The sequence below is a fragment of the Anopheles ziemanni genome, chromosome 3, assembly GCF_943734765.1.
Source record: "Anopheles ziemanni chromosome 3, idAnoZiCoDA_A2_x.2, whole genome shotgun sequence".
NCBI lineage: Eukaryota > Metazoa > Arthropoda > Insecta > Diptera > Culicidae > Anopheles > Anopheles ziemanni.
Genome location: NC_080706.1, coordinates 2,437,253 through 2,447,625, shown reverse-complemented (window position 1 = coordinate 2,447,625; position 10,373 = coordinate 2,437,253). Strand labels below are relative to the sequence as shown.

Below are 10,373 nucleotides of genomic sequence, written 5' to 3'. Positions count from 1 at the left end.
CACCAACCGGTGAGCTGTGATTGGCTGGTGAACCGGTAATTATGATTACCGTACCGGTAGTTTGACATTGTCAGCTCCAGGACTTCTTCGTGTTAAGGTCATAGAACCGGTAATAACCGGTAATGGTAGAGCCGTGGGTCGACGTCTCGTGTTGGGTTTCGGTTGCTGCTGGCAGCGATGTTGTCGCTCAGTATGCTACCAACGTTCCTCGCAATAGGTGTCCACGCAGTGTGTCCGGGATTCCCGTAGCGCGAGGTCAAGAGATCTCTTCTTTTTCGATCCTTACCCAGCAAAACCGAACCGAACCGTCTGCCGTTCGCACGTCAGTAGTGGAAAGATTCACAAAATAACACGAACACGCACGCACGCCCGTCGTTAGTGGATTGCGCTGCGTGTGGGTGGAAGGCAAGGCGAGTGCAAGGCGCGTGTATTGTCCGGGGAAAACTGTGCAGGAAGTGTGTGCATCCTCGGAAGGGATGTTAATGTGTTTCTGGTGATACTTTAAGTCGACGGAGTGTTGTGTATAAGTGTGACGTGAAGCGAGTGCTCTCCAAACCATAGATTAACGCAAATAAAGTGAAAAGAAGGAAAAGCATAAAAATTCAAACAGTTGCACGTGAATTTCAAGTGAAGTGAACTCCGCAATGAATCAATGGTTTCGCTCGTTCAGTTGCCGTGAGTGATCGAAACAAAACAGTTTGCACTTTGCAAGGAGTAGAAACATAGGAACAGCCAACATTTGGCCCAATTTAGTTGTGTAAAGCGATCGTTCCACAGTGGTTTGGGTAAGATGATGATGAACGCTTTCATGGACGGTGGTTCGTCGGCGGCCCACCATTCGCACCTGGCGACGTTCGGCATTAAAATGTCGCCGGACCATCTGGAGCAGAGCAGTGAGATCGAGTCGTCGGCCAGTTCGGTGGCGAGCGCCAGTTTGGCGGCTGCTGCTGCGGCCGCCGCCGCCGGAATGCTTCCACCCGGGGCCGGTTCTGTTTCCGGTTCCGGCTCCAGTGGGTCCGGTTCGTCCAACGCGAACGCCGGAGATGCCACGATGTTCTACCACCATCATCCGCACGCTCACCACCACCATCAGCAGGGAAGCGGCTCAGGCAATGGGTCGGGTGGAGGCGGTAGTGGTGGTGGAGCTGGTGGGGCAGGTGGTGGTGGGGCATACAACTCGCACCACCTTTCGCCACCCTCCCACATGTCGTCGCACGCCATGGCGCCGTACCATTCGCGGGATTTCCTTTCCCTCAAGCGCGACAACGACTACTTCAGCTCGGCGGCGGTGGCGTCGAGTGCGGCGGTGGCGGCAGCGGCAACCGGGGCCACTGACCCCGCATCCCTGTTCGCCCATGAGAGCCCCCTCAATGCGCACCACACCGCCGCCATCGGACACCATCCGTTCCACGCCGGAGCGCACTCGATGAGGGCGATGGCCGCGGCCGGGTTGGCGTCCGCCGGGGACTACACACACCCGTACGCACACCACGCCGCACACCATGCCGCCCACCACCAGGGTCAGTACGCGTCGGCCATGCACCATCACCACCAGCACCACCCGCTCGCCAACCTGCCCGTCAACCCGGGCACATCCGGGGCCTTCTTCCGGTACATGCGCCACCCGCCGGCCATCAAGCAGGAGATGCAGTGCCTCTGGGTCGAACCGGAACTGCCCCCGCACCATCCGCATCATCCGCATCACCACCACCACCACCACCTCGGGCTCGGACTGACGGCGCTGGCGGCGGGACTCGGCGGTGGCGGGACCGGTGGGGCCGACGGCGGCAGTCGCAAGACGTGCAACAAGATCTTCAGCTCGATGCAGGAGATCGTGACGCACCTGACGGTGGACCACGTCGGCGGGCCGGAGTGCACGACCCACGCCTGCTTCTGGCTCGGCTGCACGCGTAACGGACGCCCCTTCAAGGCGAAGTACAAGCTGGTCAACCACATCCGCGTACACACGGGCGAAAAGCCCTTCCCGTGCCCGTTTCCGGCCTGCGGCAAGGTCTTTGCCCGCTCCGAGAACCTCAAGATCCACAAACGAACGCACACCGGTAAGTACCCAGTGCCAGTGCCAAAAATCCCGTGGAGATCCTTGGTTCCTTCTCGGAACGGCAGGACCTCACACAAGGACGAGGACGACGACGACGACGACGACGAAAAACTTTACCGACTGCAAATGCACACTTATTCTTACTCTCTTGTTTTCTTTTTGCCGACGGAAACCAAACGAACCTTTTGTTTTGCGCTCCGGCGACTTCTTGGGACTTTCCACCAGGAGGTCCTTTTTTACGGCCTTCAAGAAGTGGTGGAAGCGTGAAGAAGTGTTTTTCACTTCCTAGTAATTTCTTGTTTTTGTATATTTGTTTGTTTGGTTTCTTGCACGCGTAAAATTATATCATTATTCACTCACATCCTTGCGTTTACTTGCGCCACTTTCTGCCTCACAGCGGAGATTTTTATTGTGTTTCGAACGGGCTCGACATTCCGTTGAGCTTCAAGTGGCAGAAGGGTTTATTATATTTTGAAAACCAACAATTTAATGAACAATCCTCTGTGCTTGACACAACAGACACTTCAGCTTAATTTTAAGATGTTCGATGTTGAATAACGATTGTTTGTGGGCACACTCCGCGACTAAAACTGTCGGGGCTTTAATGGGTCCAGCATAAAATGTGTAATAAGCGCGAGGAACCATTTTCAGTTCGTAAAAAAAGACCATCTTTGCTGCGATCAATCTTCCAACCGTTGATTAAGGGATTGAGACATTTGGCTATCGCTACCGATGTTGATGGTTCACTTTCGTAAAACAAACCATTGGCCGGAAAATTCGTTCCACGAAAATCCGTTCCCGGTGCGGAAAAACAAATCTAATTAAACACGTATCGATCGAAGCACGCGCTCGATCGTACGCGATCGAGGCAGGTTGAGGTGGTTCTGCTTCCCTAAATCCGTTTCGTTCCATTTGCTGTCGAGTGGGTTTCTCGGTTCCTTCCTTCCTTCGTTCCACGAATGTTTCTCTCGATCTACTCCGGACTCGAGATTGATCTTAATTAATTTTTAAACGCTACATAAGAACTCTTTTGGAAGCGATTTGTTTCGATGTTTGGCTGATTAGTTAGGGTAAGTGTAGTTTTCTTTTCTTTTCTGTGGTCGCTTCCACTATCGTTGTTGGAGGTTTTCTTCGGAAGTGCGTTTTTCATCGTATCCTTCTCTCTCTCGTGTTTGGTTTCTGGATGGTTGAAGTGTTTTTTTCCCCCCGAAAAGTGATCGAATAAACAATCTCTGCCGAGCAAGAAGTTTAGAGCCGCGTAACCACCGACTAATAGGCAAAGAATGATGGGAACACCATCAGCTCAGTTTTCTTAGGCAGTGGAGAGAAAGGCAAAAAAAAAAAGGAGTAATTAATCTCCATTTTCGATCGTTCATCACGCGGGCCAAATGGAACGGAAAAAAACGAGTAAAGAAACGCGTGCGCCGGCTCCGTCCGAAATTGATTTCCTTCGTCCATCAGTTCACACCTCCTCCGGGATGATTTGGTTGTTTGTTGTTTATGAAGACGTGCTCCGGTGGTGGGTTTCTCTATCCATCGTGTGTAAATATTAGGGGCACTTCGTCTTCGACCGGCAGCTCCGGGAACGTCACCGGTGATGAGAGACGACCAGGGGAAAAAGTGGTTCACCTTTTGGATGCACCTCATTAGCAGCCACCAATTCACTTTTCCAACCATTAACCTCAAAGATCTTGACCTCGGGGTGGTAAATGTTTGCTCCCCAAAAACAATGCCAGTAATTGAGGTGAATCCTTTCGTTTTGGCGAGAAATTAATAAATGAGCTTGGGGACGCTCGCTAGGATGAAACAGATATACCAACCTCTCACTCCCATTTCCGTTGTCCTCGGGGGGGATCGAAAGCCAGGAACAAAGTGTCGCCGAAAGGCGATGTCCCTTTTGGAGCGGCGAGTATCGATTTTTCAATCATACTAAAGCGGACTATGGCTAACTCTCACAACAGCACAAACCACAACGTAAAACATCGTTGCGTGCGTGCGGTACAGTAGTGTGTGGATGTGTGTCCTACTTCTCTACCCTTGGACATTGGGGGGAACACATACACACACGTATACTGCCATTAGGGGTGACACAAACAGAAGCTGTTGTGAAACACCATCCCCCATCTAGGAAAGAGAAAGAGAAATGAAGCGATAGATATCAGAAAGAAAGGGAAATGAATTTTCCACTGTGTCCACAACGAAAGGCAGCTTGCCCGACCCCTCCTCTCCCCCCCCCCCACGCATACAAGGGTGCAACACAAACACAGCGCTGCGTAGAGGTCGAATAGGTTGATCCCAAAACCCCTCCCTTTCCCCATCGAGGCACTTCCGGCGGTTGTTGTGGTGGTGTTTGTGCCCAAGACGACGCTGATAGTGGGTGAGGGGGTTTCCTGCCGTTGTCCTGCTGTCATTGGCATATGCTGCCGCTGTTTGGTAGCTACGATCACCACTAAACAACCGGGAACTGTGGAACGTAAGCGTATCGCTTGAAGGCGAGGACATTTTCATCCTGGCCAGCTTGGGGAGCAGTTCAGGGGTGAGGATTTAGTTTATGGAAATTACAATACGCCCTCTCTTCGTCCTAAGCGCTGGCCAGAAGTTTTGAACACAACGAGGAAAAGGAGAGCTGGAAACGAAGATGAACGAAAGACAAACAATTAAATCGAAATCATAACACAGTCATTTTAAACAAACCCACACAACGCTGGGTTGCCTGCTATGCTATTCATGGAATGCTGGAAATGGAGCTTTTCCGGAATACATTTCAAAGCGATTGCGAGAGGAAAATAGGACAGGAAAACGCGTGCTTTCACAATATGGCCCGGTTGTTGGAGCAAGTGTAAATGTTGACCAACATAAAAAAAAGGGAAAAGAAAAGCTTGACCACAATCTGTTAACTTTCCTTGCACTTCATGAATGTCGGACGATCATCCTTTTACTCCGGTTGACATTCATTTAGGTTGTACTTTTTTCCACTTACAACCAACCATACGTTGATTGCAGCAAAACGAATGGATGCACATTCCTCTACAATGTTGTGTCGAGTTTTGTAGTCTTTTCCCTTGTTTTTGTGGTTCGTTGAATGTTCTCCGTCGAATCCTGTCCCCGAAACGGTTCCGTACGAGCTATCATTCACTTATTGGACGAGTCGCCTTCGTCATCTCTACCTCGTCGAGAGATCAAAACCGCCATTACCGGGTTGACAGGTTGCGGTTTCGCCCCTTAAAGAGCCTACTAGATGATGATGAGAGAAAAACGTAAAACAACCAATGTGTGAGGCCAACACCTCCAAAATGGCATATCCTTTAGAATCATGTTGCGTTTCGTTTCTTGTTTGTTTTTGAGCGCTTCTCTCACACTTCAAGTTCTAGCGTGACATGTTTGAAGGCCAATTTCATCGAATCATTACGATTTATGGACAGGTTTGAAAAAAAAAACACAGTTTGTAGGTTCACTTCAGAGGATCAAAATGATTCGTTTGGAAAAGATTCTAGAGACTTTTAAAGGAAAAAAAAAAAGGAAACCCTCACCTATCCGCCATTTTGAACCGAACGAAGCGGGCATTTTCTCACGCTTTTCGTGATGGCAAAAATGGAAACAAAAAGTTTGCTTGCGCCTAACTCTTCTCCCGTTTCGGATCCGAGATTGAATGTCGTTTGCTACCCGTCTTGGTTTAGTGGCAGATTGGCTCTCGGACTCCCGCATTATTTGTGCCCCTTCTCGCCGGAACGTCTTAATTTCCCAATCGTCTCGATTTGCTTTCGTCCATTTTTTTTTCCTTTTTGTTTGACCCCCCAACAACCAAAAGGGGAAAGGGAGTAGGCGAAGGGTGATTGGATAAAATTGCAACAGTCAAGTGGTGGTTTTTCTTCAAGGTGTCTTTCTTTCTCATCCGTTTTCGCGCAAAAACCTTGTGTACATCTAATTCGCACCGTGATTCGAGACGTATAATTTTGAGTGTTCATTTTCACAGCATGAGGGCCCATCTCCCTGTCTCTCTCTCTCTCTCGCTCTCCTTGGGATCCCCATTTTCCCTCAATCGTTTGGAGCGCACAGATGGATGCGCTTTTGTGGTAAACTAAGTTGCAGAAGATCTTTTGGTTCTTACTGAAGCCTTGAAAACCCTCGGGGCATTGTCTGATGGTGGTCAATGAAAGAAATCCTCCCGAAACGAAGCACTTCCAGCAACATATGGGGTCCTGCTCGTTCCTCTCAATCCCTGTGTTGTCTTCACCTTTTTCGGACCGTCGATTGGTGTAAGCGTATAATAACCGTGTGTGTTCGGTGTATAATTTAGCCCGCCTACTTGAAAACGCCCTTTTTTCGCGCGCCGACCGAACAAACGAACGAAGCCTTACCTTTGCCCGGTGGAAATTGATTATTTGTTTCCACGCGTGTTTCGCCTTCCGAACGCGAACCGGGCCAGATGCTCTTTCAACGCCGTCAAATGAGCTGTTAAAACAAAGCCCTAATCACTTTCCACGTCATTGCCGAGACGTTGCTGCTTCTTCTCCTGTGGTCCCGTGGAGGAGAAGAAAATGGAGATCAAATTACGACTTGGACCGCCTGAGAACGGCTACTTCTCTTTTTGGTTGTTTTGGAAGAGACGATTTTAACGATCGCCTACCGTCCGTAGCTGTCGTTTCCGATATCCTCGTTGACCTTCGGAGTGATAAGATGCTTGTTGTGTCTCACTGTTCCCTATCGCGATCAACTTTCCAAACCGATGTCAAACACGAGCTTAAGTGACCACTTGAGATAAGATTGAGGGTCTTCTACGAGATCTGTGTGAGTCCTTGAAGTCCTTTTTCCGTGTTCTTTGTTTTGGAGGGTTTGTTTTGTCGTTTTCTTCGTATCGCTCTCGATGACACATCTGGTCCCGATCCCAAAGGCGAGCTTAAGCTTCCACTTCAAGCCATGAACATATTGAACACTTTAAAGCCGTCGATTCGTCACTCTCCACCCCGACGTTCTTGGTTGTGTCATTTATTTTGCTATCAAACATTCCGCCGCAAATCAAAACAAACCAATTTACGCCACACAAAAGGGTCGCTCATTGGACGATGGCAGTCTCCGGTTTCCATTCCAGTGTTTCGATTCGTTCTCGGTGATTCGATTCCGATTCGCTTCACGTCAAACAATGTAATGTGCGCACTTCGGGGACGGTTTGCTGTGGCCCGGGCACAAACAATAGTCGTGGTCTAGGCCAAACGGCAGAGGGTGGCAGAATGGCCGACCGAGGGGGTTGAGAGAGGGCGCACATAATTTATCGATTCTTTCGGGTGCCATTTTGCCCCGTCCAGGGGCAATGGATCTTTCCGCCTGTCCGCGGGAGTGAGGTTCTTTTTTCTCCCATTCGTCGTTTTCCGCTCCGCTTTAACAGTTTTCTTTATTTTTCCTCTCACCGGTCTTTTTTTTATATTTTCCTATTATTTCTCGGCCCTTTGGCCGGCTCATTCGCGACGGGTCTCGGGTGCCATTAAAAATCTATCATCAACATTAATATCAAAATAATAAATAGCGGAACTGGAAACGAAGGCTAGCAGGAAGAGATAAGCGGGCGGCTAGGTGGTGGATCGCTGTCTCCAACTTCGTTGTTGGAGAGAAGAAATATCTTGAACAAAAAATCCATCCAAAAGAAAGAAAAATCCTTCTACCCGTCCCCGGGACGGCCTTTTCCTTATCACGATTTCTTGTCCAGCAGTTTGTGGGACGACAGGAAAAACGTAAAAATAACACACAAAAACACCCAGCTCTGGGTGGAAAGTAAAAAAGAAAAGGCTGTCCCAACATTTTCGGCCCCTCCGGTTGGATTTTCTCGAATGTGTCAAAGTTTTTCCGAACGCTTGGGTTTGAACCCACCCCAAAACACACCATCATGATCATCCTCTGACTTTTTTGTGGGGGAGAGTTGGATGCCTTTTTTCTATTTATTCTATCTTTTGCCCTCGTCCTATTGATTGTACAAAAGATCGACATGGGTCGAAGGGAAACTTTGTCGATTTTTTTCCCCTCGGCTCCAAGTTCAAGTAAAGATCTCTTCGCGCATTTCCCGAAAAAACCCGAATCGCACCGTGTTTTTCCACTGGCTCGGGTGGTGGCCAAACGGGAGGAAGGAAAACTGACAGAAACATACGGTTCTACGATGAAAAATGACCAGGACTATGTTCCACTCCCTGTCTCCTCCTTCTCTCCGTTTCTCGTTCTATGGTGAAATGTGTGTGTGTGTGTTTATGCTCGGATGCGGTTTTCGTTTAGCCTACCTTTCCTGGCGCTTCGATCGATGTCGCCAAACGTGTCGGGGAACGTTCAACTGCCGGCTTAAAGGAAGGTTAAAGATGTCGGCCGAGTCCTTCCTTCAATCTCCGGCCGTTCGTTGTGTGCGTGTGCTTGTCGGTGTGGTATTGAGATTGCACTTTAAACTGTGTTTAAACAGTAGTTTTTCCGAACTTGGCGCAATTTCTGTTCACCCTATGTTCAAAGCGTTTCTTTGAAGCGAGACGCTCAAGGACGGAGCATTCAGGATGAATGTCCTTTTTTCTCCTCTTGCCACAGGACAATAGAATCCGGTCGGACTAAGAGGTCTAAGGACACCCGAAAGGCATTCAAACTATGCTGACAAAACGCACAAACAATACACGCACTGTTTGGTAGTGTAAGCGTCCGAACCGAGGACATTAGGATTCCTGGCTTACGTTTATCAGTGGCCTTCCGCAAGGGATGGCATTTTCTTTATCTTCACAGGCCATTTCAGTTTCTTTCCCATTGCTACGAACAGTTCATCATCGATGAAGGCTTTGTGTGTTTGAGTACTAAGTTAAACTGAGGGTTTTCCTCTGTTCGAGTGATCGAAGAACTCTGAACTCAGCTGATTTCGGCCCACAACTAAAGCTGTAAAACATGTTTAGTTTGTGTGCACATCAACAAACCGATAGCATAGTCTTCTATCGCTTAGAAAAGGCGTGTTTTGTGTGACCGTAACGGGTTCCTAACATGGTTGAGTCGATTCGAGTTGACCATGATTACTATCTACAACTTCGGCGATGGGAAACGCTCGTGGCTTGCTTTGGCCAATTTTAACAAGCCCGAGCTTGAGAGCTTCAACGTCAGCAACAGTTACAGCATCAGAAGCAGCACCGTCTCGGATTGGATTGAGAAAAATTATCCGAGATTCAGTCCGTCCGAGCCATCGGAGAAACAAATTTATTTCCCCTTCATGTTCGCCTTCCATGTTGGTATTTCTTGTTTGCCCCGTCGCTCAATTGAAGGTAAGGTTGATATGGTCCTACATCATCATCATCATCATCATCATCAACAGCGCCATGGACGTTTGGTTCGGGGGTTTTTGTTCGACGTCACCATCCGTTGTGCCGTGCGTTTGAGTTTCGTGGTAACTGTCATAAACATCAGAGCATCGAATCGATTTCGAATGGCGCTCGTTCGGGCGGGAGAAATGGGCAGAAAACTTATTTCAGCTCCAGCGTTCATTTCTATATCGGAAAAGAAAACGCTAGAAGATATATACGCGTATATACGATTAATGTGTGTCTCAACATCAAATAAATACACACACACACACAATCAGAGAATCGGAATGCCCCCCCAAAACGACCCGCCTGGAAAATGCTCGTCGTTCCAGAAAAAAAAATTGGATTCGAAGCCAGTGATGGAAGAAACCACCGTTGTGTACATCAAGATATGACAGTTCAGAAGATGTTTTTGTTATTTGACAAGGGTGAAGAAGAAGGTGGTCATGGGGTCGGGAGGAGTGAAGGTGGGTCGGCAGCGGCGCCAAGTAGAGCACGGAAGCGAAAAAATATAAAATCCTACTCTCACTTCGGAGCAGGTCGAGAGGGAAGAGGGTGAAGAAAATCACGCACATCAAAAACAGTCAAATCAAGGAAAAGAAAAGAAGGAAAAAAAACCCTGTCCAAAAATTGACTTCTTAGGTAATTTCAATTTGAAGCTACCTTTCCTTTCGTCCCGATTTTGTGGAAAGGTAGATTTTCTCTGGTACTTCAAATGAGGCTTCAGCAAACCGAGTTCGTTAATCTGTGGCTTTTTCCAAACCTTCGATCGGAGCCTTTTGATAATGGATTGTGTTTCAAAATTATGTGCATGGGCGTAACAATCCTGTTAGTTCTCATAATTTTATCTAAATTTTGCAATATTTTTCTCTCTCGCTGATAACAATCTAGAACCTCATGCTTTGGTTTATGCAATTCGTAACAAAAAGGAACAAAGAATGAGCCAAAGAACTGTTTAAAAAAGGCTTCCAGGATTCCTTGTTTTTCCTTCACCTTTGGACTGAGAA

At 48.1% G+C, this 10,373-nt stretch overlaps 1 protein-coding gene across 1 annotated transcript in view; it reads left to right on the top strand.

Moving 5' to 3' along the window:
• Positions 1-790: 790 nt before the first annotated feature.
• Positions 791-10,373, top strand: part of LOC131287302 (pair-rule protein odd-paired) — a 30,116-nt gene continuing 20,533 nt past the window's right edge. Inside the window, exon 1 of the mRNA XM_058316336.1 lies at positions 791-2,060. Coding sequence (XP_058172319.1) covers positions 791-2,060 — 1,270 coding nt within the window. The remainder of the gene's footprint in view (positions 2,061-10,373) is intronic.